Genomic DNA, 23467 nt, shown 5'->3' with positions numbered 1-23467 from the left:
ATGGTCATGGTCACCTAAGTTACCTGTCACTTTCAGATTCACAACCAATTCCTTCCTGGTACTCAGAATTAAATATAAAATATCTGTCTCCCTGCATACTTGCAGTTAATGCTGTTGGTCTGCCACCAGTTTCCTGTAAGATGGGGTGATCAGGTTGGCAGCACTGGCTACACAGTGAAGCCCTGCACAGTAGAAACAGCTATAAACTATCATGCTGGAAGCCTTGGCTGACTGGTTGGTTGGATGGGTAGTTTTTTTTCTCTTTCTTTTGTTTCTTGCTTGTATTTGAAGATGCAGAAGTTGAAGAATGCAGAAAACACTGCAGAAGGGTCCTCCTAACCGATTTTTTGCACTTGCAATTTTCTAAAGTTTGTTGTTACATGTACACGAACACACACACATTAAAACATTGGATTGATTTTGTAAACAAATATGAGTTAATATGGAAGTATTAAACTGTAGAATTTTATTCCTCTTCTTTTCATTTTTAACTAGCTCTGAGTGCTCTGGTTAGTGTGCAGAGCTTCTCACTTCCAATGTGGCTTAAGCCAATGCTTTTGAAAGACATTCTCATTTCTTCTGTTCGCTGCTACCACCCTACAAAAGAGGTCAGACAGACACTCTCTCTCCCTTGGGGATTTATATACAAGGAAAGAGTAACAGAGCAGAAACAGAATTGCTTTCAACATGAGAGAGAGAGAGACAACATTTGTTCACTTTGACATTTTTCAATTTTCTCACCAAATATTAGCTCAAGGGGCATGGTCCCCACTTTGTAACTATGTTGCATCATGATGATTCAAACATCCAGGCTCTTTTTAGAACTTCAAGCTGTTTCCCTTGTTAAGATTCAGGAAATGCATGTTGGTCTGAGGCACGTTGTCTGTGGAGTGGATCCACATCCTTCCTGGACAGTGAAAGCTAGTGGGAGGTTTCCCTTCTAATACTGAGGAAAATGCTCAGTGCCTCAATCTGAGAGGGAAGGACCCCACCATCATTATGTGCATGCAGGTTTGTCTTAAAATAACCTTCTCATCATGTGAACAACTTGAGTAAGTACCAGTTTGTCTTAAACCTTCCTTTTGTTGGGGTAGGCAATACAACTTTCATCTCCATTCAGCTTGCTTCTGGGATCCCACTGATCTTTCATTTGCACTCCTGGTCTCACACATTCGAGCCTCAATAACTCTGGCAGCCAAAGAGAATTTTTGGAGGAAATAGGTACTTGTTGTACCTGCCAGTGCTGCGAGCCCCTATTTTGAAACCTCCATGAACATCAACCCTATTTGGTCTTGGTGTTGTCACCCTGCCCCCATAACTTGATGCTATGTGACGTACAGAGGGACATTTTTACTCTACCATTCCAATTAGCAAAAGTCAGGGCTGTGAAAGGAGGAGGAGATCTGACTATGGTCAGTAAAAGAAAGTATAAAGTGAGCGACTTATTAAGACAATACCTTTGCTCTTGGTTTCCTTGGGTCTTTATTTCCTTTGCTTCTTGGAAAGGGTGTGACATTCCAAATTTGTGTTGCTCAGCTCCTGATGGCTCATTTCTGGTGGTTTATAATGGTGGAAATTTTAGGCTTTAAATGGATTTTAGAGTTGTGGCTAGCTGCAGTCTGGATTGGATCTGAACTCCCTGAAATTCAGTGGAGTTTGCTGCCAAGTTTTTGGATTGGACCCATTTCTAAAGACAAAGTATACTTCATTAGAGGAAAATGACACACAAAGCCTCAAGGAGGGAATTGTGTGCTGCATGAGCTGCTTGAAATAACAAATCCTTTAATATGCCTTTCCTTGTGCTTGAGCTAAACTTCATCCTTTTACAATTAAAAGTTACACATCTATATAGTCTTTCACTGTAAGAATTGTCATTTATTCCTAAATTATACAGCACAAGTAACTTTTATCTACACCAATGAACAACTGCTTTAAAAATAAAAATCCGATAAGCATTTGATTATGCAACCATTAACTGTACCCGTAGGTCTTTGGAAAGAACCTGAAGTCCTAGGTGTATAAAATGACAAATCTGTCCTAGTCCTGTAGGTGAATATCCAGGGAAGAACAAGTCTGATAGCACCACCAGACTGCCCTGATAGAAGGAAGAAAGCTAATACAGGAAGAACTATTTGCTGTGTGATATTTCAGCTGAAACCGCACAGGAAGTTTGTACCCCAACCCAAAGAGCTGAGAGCAAAGGGGCTTTTATCTGTAAGAGTTAAAATGGCGTTAATCCCAAAACCTGGCTGGAACATACTGTATTTACTGAGTACCAGAGTCTGTAAAATACACAGTCAATGGCACTACACAAGCTCCAAGAATATCCTTTTTAAGTTTTATGGTCCTATTGCCTTTCTGTTTGCCACCCAGAATGGGCTTTGTCATCTGTTCACTGCTATGAATTTATTTTCTAATCAAAGCGGTTGGAGGGGAGGTATAGTGGGTTCACTTAAAAAGTTCATTCATGTTTTAGAGATATCATTGGTTCTATCTTAAATGGAGAATACAGCTAGAAACAGCAATAACTCTAGACCTGCACAGGGAGCTTTTTGAGTATGCCTATCACAGTTGATAATCTCTCTTCATTCCTGAAAATTTTCCATTTGATTGATAATCTTGGTCCAAAAATGGAACCAGTTTAATGAAAAATTACAGAACTATTTTGATTTAGCAGGTTTTGAAATGGACCCATTTGGGATTTTTTCAATTTTTTTTTTAAATCTTTATCTCCATATTTTTATTCATCAGAATTTTTTTTCCTTCTTTCCTTTTCATCTTTCCTCCACCTTTCATTCTCTTCCCTTTTTTCCAGTCATTTTTAAAAATGGATTTTCCAAGAAAGAAAGAGATTATAAATCATACTGGGCAGTGTAATGGGCACATGCCTCCTGTGGCTCATCTTAAGAATTAGCTCACTACTGTCTGCATCTCATCCAGCAGTGACTCCGCCTGTTATCTCAGTCACTCCCTCAGTGGCCTCTCTCTTGCCAGTCAGGAGCTACAGTGCCTCTCTTTTGTGCCTTAGCCCTCTGGCCAAATCACAATTGTTCTCAGATTCTGGGGTCTCACCAGAGTCTCCCTCCACATATTCTCAGGCAGTCTCTATATCTACTGTGCTGACTGACCCCCCCCCCACCAGTGCCTTGTAGGGAGACCTGTTCCTTCCCTGCACTGCATCCTACACTCCTATTACAGGCTCCTAATCTCCTCCTTTTATCAGGGAGTGTGACTTCAGGCTTCCTCAATGCAACCCTCTTCTCTGTTGCTAGCCCCCTGTCTTTACAGAAGCCCTACCTATTTCTGCTCAGGTAAGCTTCACCCCCAATTAAGCCTCATTGCATCTTGGCTCCCTCCAGGTGCAGCCTATAGCTAAATGACCTCTCTTCCTTCTATTAACCCTTCTAAGGCTAGTGTGAGATGAACCCCCCATCACAGGTAGGGTCTGTCTTTTTGTTCTGTGTTTGTACAGTGGCTAGCACAATGGGATCCTGGTACATTACTAGAGTTTGTAAACACTATGACAATACAAATAATACATAAGAATAAGAAAAAAAACAAATGTTTTTGGTCAAAAAATGTGTTCTCCTTTTCATTGGACTTGAAACGTTCAGTTCTGTGCATCTCCCCAGAAAGATATTGACAAACTAGAGGGAGTTCAGAGGTCAGCAACAAAACTGATCAGCTGCATTGGAAGAACTGACTTAACAGGAACATTTTAAATGAGCTAAATGTATACAGCCCAGTTTTCCTCGCATTTACTGGGGCAACTCCATGGTAACTGAGTTTAGCTAGACAATGATTGCACATACTCTACTAAGGTTTGATATACATAGACACCAATGAGGGGGATGAATTATTTAGGGTGGTTCACAGGCATATAACTAAGAGTAATTAGTTAAATTAAGAAAGGGAAAATTAAGACTAAATGGGCGAGATACAGGGTTCCACATGAGCTGCTTTGTTATGCTCCATGGGGATCGCTAAATCCCAGCAGTCACTGACTGCCATAATGGGTCCTTGCAACCAGTGTTCAGATCTGATTTCAAGTTGCTTCAACTTGCACTAGGGCTCTAGACCCGTGCAGATCTGTTCCATTATTCAAGGGATAAATAGTGTCCTAAAACCTTATTGGTTTCCAACCCATCCCCCACTTCAGTTTCATGTCAAGTGCAGCTCAGCAAGACCAAAGGATCTATTACAAAATCAAGGGACACTTCCCGACACTCAGAATATGTCTACATAGCAGCTAGACATCTGTGGCTGTGTGTGCCAGCTGACTCAGGCTGGTAAGGTTCAGGGTGCAGGGCTATTGTATTGCTGTGTAGACTTGCAGGCTTGGGATGGAGCCTGAGGTCTAAGATCCTGTGAGGTGGAAGGGACCCAGAGCTTGGGCTCCAGCGTGAGCCTGGAAGTCTATCCAGTCATATAACAGCCCACAGCCCAAGCCCTGCAAGCCCAAGTCATCTGGCACTGGCAAGCCGCAAGTTTTTCTTAGCTGCATAGACACATCCTAAGATGCAGTATGCTGCAGAATTATTGCCCAAGGGAAATGGAAGAGGTTCCATGGCTTTGGACATTTAAAATGAAATTGGAAGCACACTAGAAAATGTAGTTTCATGAGTAATCCCACACTGGTAGGGTTATGGGCAGAATAAACTAACAGGCTTTATTCCATCTGTAATGTCTGTGACTCTGTAGCCACCAGAATCAGAACTAACAGTCCTAATGCAGCCAGTAATAGAAATCCTGCGACGATGCTGTGTAAGTCATGAGCACTTTCCATTCAGTCCATAGCAATGATAATAATGTTTTACAATTAGATAGCTGCTTTCATCCCAAAGGATTTCAGAGTGCTTTATAACACATGTATGAGATCCTATATACTCCTCAGTGAGCTCGACTTAATTTCTTCAACAAGACCCCTGGATTCTCCACCACTCTGGTGAGGCAGACTAGAAATTCTGAGAAGAGTCCTGTGGCACCTTATAGACTAACAGACATATTAGAGCATGAGCTTTCATGGGTGAATACCCACTTCATCATGCACCCTCTTTGCTGCTTTTACAGATCCAAACTAACAAGACTACCTCTCTGATCCTAGAAATTCTGGGGCAGCTTCAGTACAAATTCTGACCAGGCATGACCTTATCAAGTAAACGAAATAATCAGGTGATTGACATGGATTATACAAGACTGGACAGTGTGCACCAGCAGTGAGGCTCCCCGACTAACAGTTGAAATCAGTGAGAGCTGTGTTAAGTCGTGGGACCTGAGGACATCCTGAAGGATCTGTGAGCAGGGCGGGTGGTGAAGAGGAGCAGCAAGCTGCTAGCAGAGAGGAGCAGTGAGTACCTGGGCAACAGAGTGAGTAAGGTGCCTTCTTACTACCCCTCTCCACCCAGGGTGGGAGGTGAACTCTGAAGATGCATCTCTGAACTCTGGGCCTCCAATGACCCAGGACAACAACTGTGAGTTGGGTGTGAAGAAGGGATAGTCATGTTAAAGGGACTTTTTCTTGCTGGACTTAAGAACCTGAGGGGAAAGGACTCTGCCCAACTTACTTGGAGGGATGGGTCTTTTACTCATGGTTTATGTTTATGAACCCTCTTTGCGGTATTTTCCCAAATTAATGCCAGGTTACTTCCCTCCTTTTATTAAAAGACTTTTTTTTTGCTACACTCAGACTCTGTGCTTGCAAGAGGGGAAATATTGCCTCTTAGAGCCACCTGGGCAGTGGTGGTATGTAATTGTCCCAGGTCACTGGGTGGGGGCTTGAGCTGGTTTTGTATTGTGTTGTTGAAAAGGAACCTGTAGATACTGAACCTGACCCTTGTTTCTGCCAACTCTGACTGGCAGAAGGGCTACATGTGTAATGAGGAATTATAACCTGCTTTTTTCATTCATCAGGGACAATGCTTGTTTCAACTCTTTCTTTGACTTTAAGCTTAGGATTTAAAATGCATGTTTACTGTTTTATTTTCATAAGGTAACTATCTCTGATCATTATGCCTACCATTTATAATCACTTAAAATCTATCTTTTTGTAGTTAATAAACTTGCTTTATACTTTACTTAAAACAATATGTTTTGGTTGAAGTACTTCAGAAATCTTAGTTCAGTTTACAAAGGCCAGTGTGTGTCCATTCCACACTGGAGGAGTAGTGAACCACTTAATGAAGTTGCACTGCCCAAGGGAGCCTTGAGCAGTGTAAGACAATTGGGTATAGGGCTTGAGCTGGGTGGAATTGGCTGGAGCATCTCTATTGATGGTTCATGAGCGGCTGGGAGATCATTCATGTAACTCAGTTGGGTGTGTCCTTCTCTGTGTATGTCTGTGTAAGTGTAGTGCAAGGGGCACTGGAACAATTTGTATAGTGGGGATGCTGACAGCCATTTAACCAAACTGTATATAATGGAAACCACTACAAGGCAGGGGGTGCAGCAGCCCCCCCACCACCTTGAGTTCCATCACCTATGGTTTAGTGCCTATCAGAGGTTGTAGCTTGATTTTGGCATCACAGTGTGAAAGGCAGTCCAAGTTGGTGCTTTTGAAAGGCTCAGTGGTCCCACGGCCCAGGTTGCAACCCTGGGACTCCACCGCAGGTAGTTAATCAGGTTACTCAGAAGAGGTGAAGGTTGTTTAAAGCAATGGACAAATCTCCACACACTCACTTAAGTGAGGGACTTCACTGAGGGATTTTCTTCATTATTAGAGTTAGGATCACTCACTGGCTCCAGGTGGGATATCAATGCATGCCATATGTACTTCTGTGTTGTCTGACAGCAACATGTACAGCTAGGGTCCTGCTTGTGAAACAGTGTTAAATTCAACCAAGAGAGGCTGGCTGTTTACCCCACTAAACAGCAACACTATTATAAAGGTCTGTGATGGGATGTTAGATGGGATGGAATCTGGGTTACTACAGAGAATTCTTTCCTGGGTGCTGGCTGGTGAGTCTTGCCCACATGCTCAGGGTTTAGCTGATTGCCATATATGGGGTTGGGAAGGAATTTTCCTCCAGGGCAGATTGGCAGAGGCCCTGGAGGTTTTTCGCCTTCCCCTGAAGCATGGGGCACAGGTCACTTGCTGGAGGATTCTCTGCACCTTGAGGTCTTTAAACTACGATTTGAGGACTTCAATAACTCAGACATAGTTTAGGGGTTTGTCACAGGAGTGGGTGGGTGAGATTCTGTGGCCTGCATTGTGCAGGAGGTCAAACTAGATGATCATAATGGTCCCTTGTGAGCTTAAAGCCTATGAATCTATAAAGTTGAGGACCATGCTTTCCAAATTGATGAGAAGGTTGAACAGAGAAAGATGTCATAGACAGAAAATGCTGGCTCCATGTTAGGTTGCAAAAAGTTTGGTTACATGTGGCTACTCTTTCCTGTTAAATGAGGCTCTCTGGCTAGCCTCATATTAAATGGTCAATAACAGGAAACACAGGAAATATGAATATCTATTCAAGGCACTGGCTTGTACCACACAGGAAGCATCAGACTCACATTGCTAGTGAGAAACCGTGCACTTGACAAGAGAACTCAGAGCATGGAAACTTTGAGAGTTAAAGACAAATTATCTAAGAAAAGTAAAATTCTTGCAGATTAATTTATCTTTTCAAAGTATGTGTGTGTTTGTGTGTGTGTGTTTGTGTGTGTGTGTTTGTAGACAATAGAAATCTGCAAGAGTAAAAAAATCAAAATCCCTCAGTTTCTAGGGCCTTTCTGTGGTGTTTTTGCTACTACTTTAGGTTCTGAGCTTTCAAAGAGAAACACACAACAAACAAAACACATGGGTGCCCACTAGAGTAGTTTATATCTTCCATGGTGCAAAGCTTTCATAGCATAAATGACGCCGCTAATATGTTTACTTCACCTTGTGGTCAAATATCAACAACTGAGAAGCAGCTCAGTTATGTACATACAAAATCTCTCAAATTTCAGGCAGCTCTAGCTTGCACCAAGCTGTTTGCAGGCTAGAGAGCTGAATTGTTTTGTTACTGAATGAGCAGGTTTAAGTGCATCCTCTCTAGCCATGCTGATTCATGTTAAAAACAATTGCAGGTTTGCCCTGCATCTGCAATAGTTCTGTTATAAACCCTTCCAATTACAATGGTTTCTTGGTGCCTTGCTCAACACAGCTGCCCAAAACACTGTATTTTTGGAGGTTTTTGAAATGCCATCATTGATGAAATGGTTGAACCATTACCGCTCACACTGATACTAAAATAGTTCAGATGTAAATGGATTAAGAGAACCACACAGCATTTAAACCTGAAAGCAAGTCTACTCCAAATGGAATTTCTCATACATTTGGAGTGTTTTGGTGAGTGGACAAAAGATAATAAATATACTAGGCGACCACAGGGTTCATTTCTCCACAGTAGACAAGCATGAGGGGCCTGGGTCATAAACAGTGGGACCATGTTGTGGAGCAAGGACAGCTTTGTCCCAAGCACAAGGTGCTGGAAGTACAGTATTGGACAAATTCCTCACAGTGGATTCTGACAGCTCAGCCTTAGGCCTCAGGGCCTTCCCAGATGCTTGTGTCAGAGACACTTTGTCTTCAACCCTGGAAAGATGGACTCATGGAATTCTTGCTGGTGGGCAGGTTTTCCTTATGCTTTTGCTTCCTTTGTCTTACCACATATTGCAATAGAGATCATCCACAGATGAGGTTAAGAATCTTTGCATCACTTTAGACCATACCATGGACATCCTTGTATTAAATATGGTACAAAAGTGGGTTTTCGTCTCCCCAACACAGTTTTGCAGTTTGTACATGTGCACCCTTAATTATGCTATTATGACAACAACTCTATTCATAGAAGGACTGCTCCCTAGTTCTGAACTTGTTCTCAATGCACCTGTAGTTCTGCTTACTGATTTGAGAAGTTGGGATCATATTTCATCTTTCATTACATTTTTTACATCTGCTCCTTATTGTGTAGGAGGCTATTATTAAACTGGGCCTATTGAAGTTGAAGCTCTGGTTATTTTTGAGTGCTTCTCCTACCTTTGAGGATCAGGGTCTGAGTGTCTAATCAATGAGAGACAAGTTGGGTGAGGTAATATATTTTAATGGATCAACCTCTGTTGGTGAGAGAGGGAAGCTTATGAGCCACACAGAGCTCTTCTTCAGTTCTGGGAGTGTCACAGGAGACATTAAATAGGTTGCACTGCCCAATCTGTCAGTAAATCCTTGACCTTTCTTATCCAAATTAGGATAGGAAGATTATCCACCTGGTTACTTTTGAGCAGGTTGTTACTGTAGCCTAGTGAGAAGGAATCCTGAGCTATCTGATTGGCTCAGTATCTAATAAGAGAAGTGCAAACAGTGCACTGGGCCTAGGATGCTACTGCAGATGACAGTACTGTACAGGCTGGTAATGAGGACAGATGGGGGACTTTGGAGAAACATATTGGCAGAGAGTGTGAAATGAGCCACACTTCTAGGGAGTACAGCTACACACCTTTGTGCAGCAGGTATTACATTGATACACAGCTAAGGGTCTGTCTACACTACGGGATTATTCCAATTTTACATAAACTGGTTTTGTAAAACAGATTGTATAAAGTCGCATGCATGCGGCCACACTAAGCACATTAATTCGGTGGTGTGCATCCATGTACTGAGGCTAGCGTCGATTTCTGGAGCTTTGCATTGTGGGTAGCTATCCCGTAGCTATCTCATAGTTCTCACAGTCTCCCCTGCCCATTGGAATTCTGGGTTGAGCTCCCAATGCATGATGGTGCCAAAAACATGTCGCTGGTGATTCTCGGTAAATTGTCAATACTCATTCTTCCTCCGTGAAAGCAATGGCAGACCATCAATTTGCAACCCTTTTTCCCTGGATCTGCCCTGGGCAGACGCCATAGTATGGAACCATAGAGCCATTTTGCCTTTTGTCACTGTCACCGTATTGTACTGGATGCCACTGACAGAGGCAGTAACTGCCGCGTACACAGCAGCATTATTGCCTTTGCAAGATAGCAGAGACGGTTATTAGTCATTCTGTACCGTCGCTGTGTCATGGGTCCTGGCTGACCTGCGCTGAAGTTGCGCGGGAGTGCAAAGACAAGAATGGGAATGACTCCCCGGTCCATTCCTTCCTTATGTTGTATCTAAAATAGAGTCAGTCCTGCCTAGAATATGGGGCAATTTGTACTAGAGAACCAGTGTACCAGAGAGCACAGCGGCTCTGTGTCAGATCCCGCGAAATGATGAGCTCTGCATGCCATTCCTGGGGTGCCCCCTGCAACAACCCCACCCATTGCTTCCCTCCTCCCCCATCCTCCTGGCTACTGTTGCAGTGTCCCTATTGTGTGATGAAGTAATAAAGAATGCAGGAATAAAGAACACTGACTTTTTAGTGAGATAAAATGAGAGGAGGCAACCTCCAGCTGCTATGATAGTCCAGGCAGGACTTAAACTGGGGGAGGAGAAGGAGCCAGCACCCCACTGCTATGATAGCCAGGCAGTACAGAATTTCTTTAGACATGAAAGGCAGGGACCGAGGAGCTCACCCCCAGTTGCATATATGAAGACGTTTACCAGCCATTCGTACCATCTGCCGGGAACGACTAGGACGTTATTCCTATTTTTACCTAGGCGCCCCCAGCCTGCCTTCATCTCAGCAGGAGCACTCACGGAAAGAAATGAGGACGGCTACCATTCCTTTTGCACTGTACCGTTCTGCACCAGGGAAGGAGGGGAGAGATGCTGCTGTTTAGTGAAGCAGCACCGCGTCTACCAGCAGCATGTAGTAGAATATGGTGACATTGAAAAAAGTCAAGAAACAATTTTTTTCCCTTTTCTTTTCCTGGGGGAAAGAGGGGGTAAATTGACAAGATATACCCCCCTTAACGACCCGGACAATGTGTTTGACCCTACAGGCCTTGGAGCTCAGCCAAGAAGCAAATGCTTTCGGAGACTACAGGACTGTGGGATAGCTGGAGTCCTTGTACCCCCCCTCCCCATAAGCGTCCATTTTGATTCTTGGCTTTCTGTTACCTTGTCACACAGCACTGTGCTGTGGACTCTGTATCATAGCCTGCGATTTTTTTCAAATGCTTTGTCATTTCGTCTCTGTACCGGAGTCTCTGATAGAAGCAGATTTGTCTCCCCTTACGTGATCGAATCCAGTATCTACCATACGTCCATGCTGGAGCGCTTTTTGGATGTGGACTGCATCACCACCAGTCTGATCAGAGCTCCACGCTGGGCAAACAGGAAATGAAATTCAAAAGTTCACGGGGCTTTTCCTGTCTACCTGGCCAGTGCATCTGAGTTCAGATTGCTTTCCAGAGCGGTCACAGTGGTGCACTGTGGGATACTGCCCGGAGGCCGATACCGTCGATTTGAGGCCACACTAACCCTAATCTGACATGGCAATACCAATTTCAGCACTACTCCTCTCGTCGGGGAGGAGTACAGAAACCAGTTTAAAGAGCCCTTTATATCGAGATAAAGGGCCTCATTGTGTGTACAGGTGCAGGGTTAAATTGGTTTAACGCTGCTAAACTCGGTTTAAACACGTAGTGTAGACTAGACCTGAGACCCAGATGGCGTTGGAATCAATTAATATACTAATATGCCCACATTGAGGGAAATAATCTGATATAATTCATATTTCAGGCTAAACAGATTCAGCAGTCTTTCTTTTTTAAGTCTCCTTCAATCATGGTTAACCATACTTGTGTATTTTCCCCTATCACATTTTTAAAAAGAGAAGTCTAAGAGAAGATGTGATACAGGGTTATAAAACAGTGAATGAGACAGGGGAGGCCATTCAGGAGATCCAGACCCTTTCCTTTGAAACAAAAAAAATAGTGGTTCAGAGTAAAATTAAAAATACAGTACATAGTAAATGGCTAGAATGAACTATTCCATTGATGTGACATAAATTAACCTGTGTAACTCCAAACTCCATGATATTTCTTGGTAACCTGCTGCTGAGAAGTAACTCCACACGTTCACTGAGATTAAAATAAGAATTAGACCTGAATCTCCTCTCATTTACACTGATTTCAATGGAGTTACACCTGAGTTACATCTGAATCAGAGAAGAATCAGGCACTTCCAGCAATGAACTACCTTCAGTGAGCACTTTGCACCGAGGGAGGTCTTTTCATATTAATAGCCAATAACCTTCCTGTGCGGTTTCAGCTGGAACATCATGAAGTGAATAAGCCATTGTCTTTTGGCTTGCATGGTTGATCTTCTATCAGGAAAGCCAGAGTGAAATATCATCTTTTCTCCCCTGGGGATTCATATATACGGGACCAGAAAAGATTGAGTACAAATTATCTACCCTAGCTCTTCAGCATCTTCATAAATAATTACAGGTACAGACAAAGGTATCATGGCCAAATACATATAAAGCTTTTATTATTAGAGTAGAATATTAATGTTGGTAAAATGTACTTGTGTTTTCTAATTCAAGAAATGAATGAAAGTGTTTTCATGAAAGATATTATACAGACATGTTACTTTGATTTTATGTTTTTCTCTTTAAGGAGTATGTATTTAAAGATTTATAGTTGTGAGAGTCTCTGTGACATATAGTCCTTTGTTTATAGTTCTGTGATCTCCTCCTCTTTAGGGTAACATTAGTTAGATAGATAAAGAGATGAATCTGATCTAAATTCCTGGGTCTCACAATTTTGAACTTTCAGGAAATAATCTGACCCCATCTTTAATTATTTTATCCTTAAAGGCAAAATCTACAAGTTCAGCATCTGACAAGGAAAGTGATAGAAGTAACATATAGGGATAGTAGGAAAACGTTTGACATAGACTCTCAAGAAAACATGCTTGAGAAAACAGTTTACACTGGTTTGCCTATGAGTCAAGAAACTTCACCTGAAAACTGTTGAAGGTTGTAAGCAAAGGGAGAAGGAAAATGACAACATATGATCTTGTGAAGGAGTACCACATAGGACTGTGCTGAGCTGCATTTACTTAACATATTTATGCATAATCTGTAAAATTGAGTAAATAACACAATAAGGAAATATTAAAAAGGTATAAGGGCTGTGAATAAAATTAAGGCCAGTGAAATAATATAAATCACCCTAGAGAAGTGAGAAATATTGATGGGTAATAAAATAAGAATCAAGCTGGACAAAGTGAAAGATACTACATTTGGGGAAAAATAATCTGAAACAATGGAATGTAATAGTTACTAAGGGCAGAATGCTCAAAAGGAGTCAGGCACCTAAGATCCTATTTTAGGTGCTTAAATCTTAGTTTTAGCTCCACCATGATGTACAAAACCCCATGACAAATCCTGTAAGCACCTAAAATCATTCAGTGTCTTAAGTTTTTACAATAAAATTTCCCTAGGTGCCTGAATTTCTGTCTTTGGGCATGCACATGACTAAAATGGGGTAAAGAAGGGGCGGTGGGGAATGTTGTCAACATGAAATCTATAGCCAATATTCTTGGAAACAATGAACAATGTGACTGATCTGGCCAATTTGATTTCTAAACCACAGAGAAGTTTCAGTTCATCAGGACTTGTTATAACCATATTACCCTACCTGATATCCATACCTGCATGAAAAAAGCTAGTTATGATTTGCTATTGTTCATGCACTGAATTTCATAAACCCACTGACAACTTTTCACTGTGATTAACCCATGATAAGATCTACAGGCCCTGCATGTGGGTAGGCAACAGCTTTCTCTACAGACCTAAAAGTCTGAGCTTGATAAGTTTGTGGAGGGGATGATATGACAGGACTACCTACAACCTCCAATGTGGCCCATTGGCTACTGCCAGTAGCAAAAATCCCCAATGGCCGGAGACAGGACGCTAAATGGGGAGGGCTCTGAGTTACTACAGAGAATTCTTTCCCAGGTATCTGCCTGATGGGTCTTGCCCACATGCTCAACGCCTATCCACTCACCATATTTCTAGTCGGGAAGGAATTTCCTCCCAGCTCAGATTGACAGAGACCCTGGGGGATTTTGCCTTCCTCTGTAGCATGAGGCATGGATCATCTGCAGGTTTTAACTAGTGTGAATGGTGAATTCTTGGTAATTTTAAGTCTTTAAATCATGATTTGAGGACTTCAGTAACTCGGCCAGAGGTTAGGAGTTTATTGCAGGAGTGGATGGGTGAGGTGCTGTGGCCTGTAATATGCAGGTCAGACTAGATGCCCTTGAAGTCTGAGTCTAAAGGACCCAGGCACATCCAGGAACTTTGATGTAGTGTCTGATTGAAGCCAAGGGACATAGGATGTCCTAAGATACTGAGGTAAAAAATATTTCTATTAACGTGAGTTAGAGTCCAATAAGATCCAAATGATCCCTCTCTCAGTCAGTGCCCAATGTCAGTAGGGACAAAAAATAATCTGCGCTACATAGGAAGTCTAGGAAGGAGTACGACAGAGGGATCTAGGGGTTATAGTGGACCACAAGCTAAATATGAGTCAACAGTGTGATGCTGTTGCAAAAAAACCCAAACTTAATTCTGGAATGCATTAACAGGTGTGTTGTGAGCAAGACACGAGAAGTCATTCTTCTGCTCTACTCTGCGCTGGTTAGGCCTCAACTGGAGTATTGTGTCCAGTGCTGGGCATCGCATTTCAAGAAAGATGTGGAGAAACTGGAGAGGGTCCAGAGAAGAGCAACAAGAATGATTAAAGGTCTTGAAAACATGACCTATGAAGGAAGGCTAAAGAATTGGGTTTGTTTAGTTTGGAAAAGAGAAGACTGAGAGGGGACATGATAGCAGTTTTCAGGTATCTAAAAGTGTGTCATAAGGAGGAGGAGAAAACTTACTCCATCTTAACCTCTAAGGCTAGAACAGAAGCAATGGGCTTAAACTGCAGCAAGGGAATTAGGTTGGACATTAGGAAAAGTTCCTAACTGTCAGGGTAGTTAAACACTGTAATAAATTGCCTAGGGAGTTGCAGAATCTCCATCTCTGAAGAGATATTTAAGAGTAGGTTAGATAAATGTCTATCAGGGATGGTCTAGACAGTATTTGGTCCTGCCATGAGGGTGGGGGACTGAACTCGATGACCTCTCGAGGTCCCTTCCAGCCCTACAATCTGTGAATAGATCAAATTCTACTGCTTTCGCTAGATCTCCCTTGACTTCATTCATTATTCCTTTGAGATATTTATATGCTTCTCCAAAATTATTCTCTTATTACTAAAATAATTTGGCATCATTATATACCACAGCTTTTAGGTTCCAGAGAGATTAGATACCTTCAGGAAACTGAGATAGTGATGTTGAAATAAGTACTACATTTAGGAAGGAAAAATCAAATGGGACATAACTGGCTAGGCAGTGTCACTAACAGAGCTGGAAATGGTCAATTTTATGAATTTGTTTTATTTTTCATCAAGGAGATCAAAAAAAAAACCATTTCTAATTAATAATTTAAGTGAAATGAATTTTCTCATTTCAAAATGTCAATTTTAAATGATTTTTTCTACATTGCTTCTGAGAGTTGAACTGGGAACTATCAGATAGGTACCCAGAGAGCATTGTGACTGGAATGGATTGATAACAGTGGTAGCATTGATGCAGGGCAAATTTGCAATGATTCTTAATATTAATCACCATGGGAAGGGAGGTCACACTGAATCATTTGTGCTTAGACCATGTTTATTCTACTTTTTAAATAACAAATACTTCCATTCTCTGGTGGAGAAACAGCTTGTATGTTTGAGAGATGAAATGTGGGAGTACCTGAGCTGTTTTTCTCAGATATTGATGTTTGGTTGCACACAGTTTCCTATAAAATTGGGTGACCAGGTTAGCAGCATTGGTTACTCTGTGAAAGCTCTGAAGCATAGAAACAGCTGTAAGTTGCTGTGTAGGGGGGAAGGAGTGAAAGTGAGGCCTGCTGTTTGTATGAGAAGGCTCAGAATGTGAGGAAAGCTGAAAATACTGTAGAAAGACTCTAAATATTATGAGGCTGTGCAGTGTTGTTGTAGCCATATTGGTCCCAGGATGTTAGAGAGACTAGGTGGGTGAGGTGATATCTTTTATTGAACCAACTTCTGTTGGTAGAAGAGCTCCATGTAGGTTGGAAACTTATCTCTTCCCAGCTACACCTCACCCACCTTGTTTCTCTAATTGTGGGATTTTTGGTTTTTTTTTGCATTTGCCTCTTTATATTGTCTGTACATACACACACATAAACAGTTAAATTTGCTAATATGTGTTAATCTGAAAGTAAAACTGTAATGTTTAACTTCAACACTAACGCATTTGTTCTCAATTAAGTAACGAGGAAGTAAAACATTACAGTTTTACTCCTTATTACTAACTGGTATTTAACTCTAAAAGGCTCCTTGTTCTGAGTGCTCTGGGTAGGGTGCAGGGATTCTTATGAGTAATGTGAGTAAGCTACTTCCCCATATATAAAGTATAAGCCTTCAAAAGACATTCATATTTCCTCTGTTGGCTGCTGTGATCTTCTAATAAAAGGACAGCCAGACACTCTCTCTCATGTAACAATAGAGAGAAAGAGTACATAAACTCAGCTAGAGACAGAACCGGTAACTGCTCACTGTGAACTTTTTCCTTGTTTGATATATTTTAAAATTTATAATATGTTTTAAATGTAAATGAAGTTGCCATGAAATGTCCAGTCAGCTGCACCAGAATGCTGGAGAATCCAAGGAACTTGCTGCAGAATTTAATCGCAGCTTGTCAAGGAGTATATGGGTCCATGTTAATACTTCTTAAACCTCTGTGAGAACTTTTGGGATGAAAAGAGCTAAATGTGATTTTATGAGAGTTTGTTGACTTTTTTTGTTTGTAATGTTTACAATAAAAAATGACTTTTTTAAAAAAAACATAACCTTTTGGGGGAAAGATTTTCTTTAAGCATCTATTTGTTAATTGAAAAAACAATTTTTAAATTTTTAAATATTCATATTTTCATATTCCCCCTTGATCCTCCTCTTTTCCAGTTTACCACTGAATACAATATAATGTATCATGTCTAGATTTTTTCCCACATTTTCCTTTTGCTTCTGTTCCTTTTTCCTTTGACCACTCTAGCTTTTGAAAACTTCCTCAACTATGGAAAAGTTGCAGAGTGGCAAAAGGAAAAATTAAACACCATACTGCAGCTCTTCCAAATTTGTAGAAGTTTTGCAAAGTTACAAAGTAATGTAAGGAAAAAGGAAAACATGAAAAAAGTGAAGGGAAAAAACCCTGGACGTCATTCATTTCATTGCATTCTATGGCAAAAGGAAAACTACGATCGAAAGAAAATCAAAATTTTAAAATTCAATTTAAAAAAACAATTCTAAAAAAATATTTCATGGACAATTTTATAAAAGTGAAAACTGCTCAATTTAAAATCCCGCAAAATGGTAATAATTGCAAAATATTGGGAAAAAATTGCTTAAAACTCATAATTTTGCACCACTGTGAATTTAAATTGATCAAAATTTAAGAACTTAAAAATAAATATAAATATTATCCATCAAAATTATAAAAAAAAAATTGTATTCTTCCAAGCCTATCTATAGGACACTGGGGAAAGGTTCCTATTTCATCACAATGTCACTTAAGCACCATCACCGAGAAGCTGCCTATTGAGCTGTATACAAATTTGTTTTCTTGTTATAGTAGCTTAATTACTTCATCATTTAAATCGGAGGTGGACAAACTTTTTGGCCTGAGGGCCATGTCTGGGTGAGGAAATTGTATGCAGGGACATGAATTTTTGGGCTGGGGTAGGGGATTGGGGTGCAGGAGGGAGTGTGAGAGTGGGAGTGGTGCGATGTGCAGGAAGGGGCTCAGGGCAAGGGATTGGGTGCATCAGGGGTGCAGAATGAAGCAAGGGGCTCAGGGAAGGGGGTTAGGGTACAGGAGGGGGTGTGGCATGAAGGATGGGGCACAGAAAAGGAGGTTGGGGTGCAGGAGTGGTGCAGGGGGCTCAAGGCAGGGGGTTAGGGTGCTCAGAGTAGGGGATTGGGGTGCAGGGTGCAGGAAGGGCTCAGGGTGCAAGCTCTGGCCCAGCGTTGCTTATCTTGAGTAGCTCCGGGATGGCAGCAGCACACAGTGTGGCTAAGGAAGGCTCCCAGCCTGCCCTGGCCTCGTGCTGCTCCCAGAAGTGGCCAGCATGTCCAGCCATGGCTCCTGGGGGTGGGGTAGGGCAGGCAGCTCCACCGTGTGCTGCCCTCACCTGTGCGTACCACCTCCAAAGCTTTCATTGGGAAGTTCCCCATTCCGGCCAATTGGACGTGCGGGGGGAAGGAGGTGCCTGCAGGTGAGGGCAGTGCACAGAACCCTCTGCCCCTCCTACCCTACCAGGGGCCACAGGGATGTGGTGCCAGCTGCTTCCGGGAGCGGTGTGGGGCCAAGGCAGGCAGGGAGCCTGCCTTAGACCCACTGTGCCACGGGGCTGGCAATCTCTCAGGCTGCGTTGAAAGCCCTGCTGGGTCAGATCCGGCCCGCAGGCCGTAGTTTACCCTCCACTGATTTAAATGGTTTCAGCTAGAGTTTGAAGTTAACATCATGAGCATAATGAGTGTCATGAATTCTGAGAAGATAGGCCCTTTGTGCTGAATTGTTTGTTCTGGAATAGAGTTGTACACATTTCCTGTGTCATTACAATTGGTATTGTTCATTGCAGAGTTAATAACTCTTCATTTCTCCACTGTCATGCTTCTATCAGGTTATTCAGAAGTGTACTCAGGTTACTTCTTCTCTAGGAATACAGGACAAGGACAGATACACCACATAAATATGTGTTCCAAATTTTCAGCTTCTTCCTAAGGAACTACAGGTGCAAAGATATCCTTCCTGGCCAAATGATCCTGGTGTTTTTATCGTTAGAGAAGTATATCACTGCCATAAGTCAAATGCACTTGTGCTGTAAATTCAGAAAGGTGTGATGATACTTACAATGAATGAGATTATATAGATGTGTAACTTTTTAATTCTTCTGTGGCACAGTTTAGTACAAGCAGCAAGAAAAAAATATCTTAAAGAAACTATTTTTGGGGGGCAACTCATGTGACACACAGTTCTTGCCTGTTCTAGTGTATTATGATCTGTCTTTAGAGAGGGACCCAAAATGAAAAACTTGATCCAAAAGCCAACCAACTTTGGGGAAGTTCACATCTATATCAGATTTTGCAGCTAGTCATCTCTCTACTAATTTCTTATTTTAGCCCAGTAAAATATAGTCTTAAATTTCCACTTTTATAACCCACTAGAAATGAGAAAGAAAGAGAGGATCTACATGAATACAAAATGTCTCACTCTTCCTAAGCAGCAGTTGAATCAAAGACCTGAAAATGAAGAAATCAAAGGTACAGTAAATTATCAACCAGCTGATATTTTACCTTTTCTTGTACTGCCTTTAGTTAAACAACTTATTACTTCCTCTGCCCCAAGAGAGATTTTAAGGATATTAAAATAAGAATGTTCCTCTATTATATCAATCAACACCATATTAGCAGAGAGATAAAAAGCAGCACATAGAGCAGAAGCAGGGTGGTTTGCAGGTGAGGGGCTCTGCCTCTGACAGATAAGACAAATTTGTTTCAAGCACTCTCATTAGCTGCCAGAATTACTTAGCATCTAGTGAATGGAAATGTTGTATGGTTTTCAGATATGGTCATGTGTTATCTGACTTCACATACTCAGGACAGTGGCTCATTCTGCCCATATTTATATTTCCTGTTTTCTTGTTAGGTTTCCCTGCTCCAGCTCTTCCCTGGAAGATCATTGCAGTGATCCTGGGGATCTTCTGCCTGATATTCTTAGGAGTCTCAGTGGCCTTGGCTATCAAGTGTAAGTATTTTCAGGAAAGGCAGAGTCTCAGATCTGAGCCATTATAAGTAATTTATGGTTCCTTTACAGATCATTCCTGTCCAGGATGCCCTGACCAGTGGGTACGATATAGAGACAGCTGTTACTACTTCTCCAACGTGAAGAAAGATTGGAATTCTAGCCGGAATTTCTGCTCTGCCCAAGACTCAGGGCTCTTGGTAATCAGTGACAGCAGGGAAAAGGTATATGCCAGAAATGCTGCCAAATCTGTAGCAATCCAATTGGCAGATGCAATAGTTTGGAGCTCTGAGGTAGGGCTGGTTGAAAATTTTCTATCAAAACTTTTTTGACAGAAAATGGGTGTTCTGACTAAATGAAAATTTTTATAACAAGTGTCTGTTTTCCTCACAATTTTTTGGTTTTGGAAAATTGAACACCCCAAAACTTAGAATTTTGGGAGTTTGACTGAAATGTTTTGGTTTTAATCTGAACATTTTCAGTTTTAAGTTTCTGAAAATCAAAATATTTTTAGTTTCTAGTGGTTGGAGTTTTAGATGGTGTAGCCAGTGGTCACCCCCCTCCTGCCCAGAAGAGTTAAAAGCATCCCTGGAGAGGGCTGTGGCTGGGGAAAGGCTGATTGGGGAAGCAGCCTCAGCTGTGGCCATGCCCCAATCAGGGCTCAGCTGGCCCTTATAAGAGGGCAATGAGCCAGGAGCAGACAGAGTCTCTCTTTAGCTTGCTGAGGGAGAAGGTCCTGGCTGCTGAACAAAGTACCTAAAGTGGAGTAGGGCTGGGGGAAGGCTAGAGGAGTTGGAGGAGCTCCAGCCTGGAACCCGCCCAGGCTTCAGGCCTTGTTAAAGGGCGGAAAGGGTACTGGGGTTGCAGAGGGCAGCCCAAGAGTAGGCAGAGGCAGCAGGTCCAACCCCGTCTTGCCAGCAATGAGTGGCATTTACACTGCAGTCTGCCCCAGTGAACAGGGGCTAGATCAAGACTGGCAGTAGCCATAGTCTGAGGTGAGGTGGAGATAGAGGGTGGGGTTCCCTGGGTAGGGGAGACCCAAATCTGTGGGGATAGTGCCAACGGGCAGCATCCTGGCCTGAAAGGGGCACTGGGGCAGAGGAGGGACTTGGACCCAGCAGGACAGTGGGACACCAACCTGCAGAAGGTGCTCCAGAGGCTGGAAAGCTAATTCCCTGGTTGACCAGCAAGAGGCGTGGCAGGGGTGAGTCCTGCCCCGTGACGGGTGGATAGTTAGAACTTTCCATTTTGGTAAAAATTTTCCACAGAAAATAATACCATCTTTGGACCAACTCTACCTGTGAGATTATGGGAAACTGACATTTGATGTAGAGCCCCATATGATTATGAGAGTATAAGCATCAGAAATGGAGACCTGTAAGATTATGGGATGAATGACATTTGGTAAAGAATTGTTTAGCCTCTTTTGTTTCTAGTTAACAGGCATGTAAAATGACATGAGTGAGTGCTGGGACACGCTGCTGCTCCTCTACATGCACCCTGCAGGTGTGAGGGCTTTGCTCCCCTTTGCCACCAGTTGGGATCAACACTAGTTCCCAAATTCTCAATTCTTGTGGGTCTTTCCCACAAGTGCTATGACTCAATTGCTGACTGAATATGACTGAAATTGCTTGGCTCACAGAGCAGGTCTTAGTTGGCAGGAATCACAGTGGTCTTTCTGAAAGGTTGGAATATTTTACTCCCTTACATTATATTGCTGTTTTGCCCAGGGTGATTCTGTTCAACTCTTCTGTCCATCTTCCCCTTGTAGAACCTGTTTCTGGAGATCCATACAGAAGAACACTGGATTGGATTGACAAATTTCAATGGCTCTGGCTGGGCCTGGGAAGATGGCTCAACGTCCAGCAATATAAAGTTGGTTTGATTCAATTTTTAGTTCTGGGGTTTTCGTCTGTTTTTAAGTCCATAAGACAGATCCTGAGCACCTTACTTAGTGTTTACTCACAAAAAAACTCCCTCTGACGTCATTAAACTGATTTTGGGTGGAGTAAAACAGAAGCCTGTTTCTCTTTTGGCAGGGAATCTTTCATTATTCTCCCTGACCCCATCTGTGTTCCTTTTATGTCTTTTGCAGGGTCACCTCTAACAGCCCTGTGCAACACTGTGCTGTCCTACTGAAGGGTGCCTTCCAGGCCTCCAGCTGTGCAGTTCCTTTCCCATGCATCTGTGAGAAACCCTCCAAGTAACCGCCTGCTGCACTTTCCCACCAAATAGTCTTCATTAAAACTCAGCCAATGGACCTGAATCATGAACCCTTTAAAGATGCTCTAGCTTTGTTCATGTGGGATAGGTTTGATAGTGTTCCTAGGTGGTTAGCAGCATACACTGCTTTGTGGAAGACCAAAGTTTGATTCCAGGTGTAATGTAGGTATACGATTGTGTCTAAGCACCTAGTTAATGCAGCATCAACTAAAAAAGCTAAAGTTCTTGTTAATACACATATTGTTGATGATCTTTGTATTTGTATTTTCAGCACAGTAGCTCAGACTACCAGAAATTAAAATTTGTTTTAAAAACTTCATAAATGAAAATAATGGGACAATATTAAGTATTTCTCCTTTGAAGATGATACTTCACTGTTAAATTTGGAGTGAAGTAAGCAACAAGAGTAGGATTAAACTGGAGATTTTATTCATTCACATAATGTTACAGTTACATGATATGTCTTTTGCTCTTTCTTTAGCAGGCTTGCTCTAGTGTTCTCAAGTAATTATTACATTTACTCATTCCTACTCTATTTAATTAATCTTTAGTTTCAATACTTTCCCCAAATGGAGGGAAATACTCTGTCATGTTTCATATTTCAAGCTAAATAGATTTAACATTTACTCCCCTTTTTTTCTAACACTTACTCCCTTCAGCAATTATTACCTATAATAGAAGACTAAGAAGAGATGTGATAATGATCTGTATAACAAAGAATGGGACAGGGGAAGCCCTTCAAAAGCATCTCTTAGCTTGCTCCGATGATGTAATGGAACCAGAGGATTCTCAATGAAATTAAAAATATTGTAAAATGGATAATATGTACTATTTCATTAACAAAATGTAAAATTAACCTGTGGAATTCAATGCTTCAGGGTATTCCTGAGTAACACATTGTGAAGCAATAACCCTACTAGCTTGGTAATATTAGAATAAGGATGAGACAATTCTCTTCTCACACTGGTTTTACTCTGGAGTAATTCCACTGAATTCAAAGGAGTTATTCCTGACTTACACCAAAATAAGGAGAGAATCAGGTGTAACAGTTTGTGTGCTGAGGTAATATTATGTGTGACTATTACACTCCCTTTTTATCTGTGCCTCAGCCTATCAGTCTGTTGAAGCATAGGCCAGAGCTCAGTCTTTTCAGGACTTAGAAAAAAAGGATTACACAGATTTAAACCACTGAGAGAGTGTCATAGAATTTTTTAAGGATGAACATTTAATATTGATACAAACATCTGCAACCAGCCTTTGGAATACTTTTAAAACTTTGCCTTATACAAAACTAGTAAGCAGTAACTCAGTTGGCATTTTCCCGCACAAACTTCCTCATTTTGTTGCTACTACATGAATTATAGTGCCAGCTGCACACCTTAGCATGCACACATGCATACACTCTGATGACTTCTCAGTCTCTGCAGTGTGCTATCAATAGTGCATGTGCCACCTGAA

At 41.8% G+C, this 23467-nt stretch overlaps 1 protein-coding gene across 3 annotated transcripts; it reads left to right on the top strand.

The window, feature by feature from the left end:
• The first annotated feature begins 952 nt into the window (after positions 1–952).
• On the top strand, positions 953–22831 carry LOC116837056 (killer cell lectin-like receptor subfamily G member 1). 3 transcript variants are annotated; one of them, XM_032801209.2, is made up of 7 exons: positions 953–1052; positions 5071–5347; positions 19210–19305; positions 19691–19789; positions 19859–19986; positions 21558–21661; positions 21882–22831. In XM_032801209.2, exons 3-7 carry the CDS (start codon positions 19212–19214, stop codon positions 21991–21993), a joined length of 537 nt encoding a protein of 178 aa, XP_032657100.1. In that variant the 5' UTR covers positions 953–1052; positions 5071–5347; positions 19210–19211; the 3' UTR covers positions 21994–22831. The 3 variants fall into 3 exon arrangements, with proteins under 3 accessions (XP_032657100.1, XP_032657095.1, XP_032657099.1); XM_032801204.2 differs by having other exon boundaries at positions 19859–20010; XM_032801208.2 differs by lacking the exon at positions 5071–5347 and having other exon boundaries at positions 19859–20010.
• The last annotated feature ends 636 nt before the right edge of the window (positions 22832–23467 follow it).

The sequence above is a fragment of the Chelonoidis abingdonii genome, chromosome 1 (assembly GCF_003597395.2).
Source record: "Chelonoidis abingdonii isolate Lonesome George chromosome 1, CheloAbing_2.0, whole genome shotgun sequence".
Taxonomy (NCBI): Eukaryota; Metazoa; Chordata; order Testudines; family Testudinidae; genus Chelonoidis; species Chelonoidis abingdonii.
This window is presented reverse-complemented; position numbering and strand designations above follow the sequence as displayed.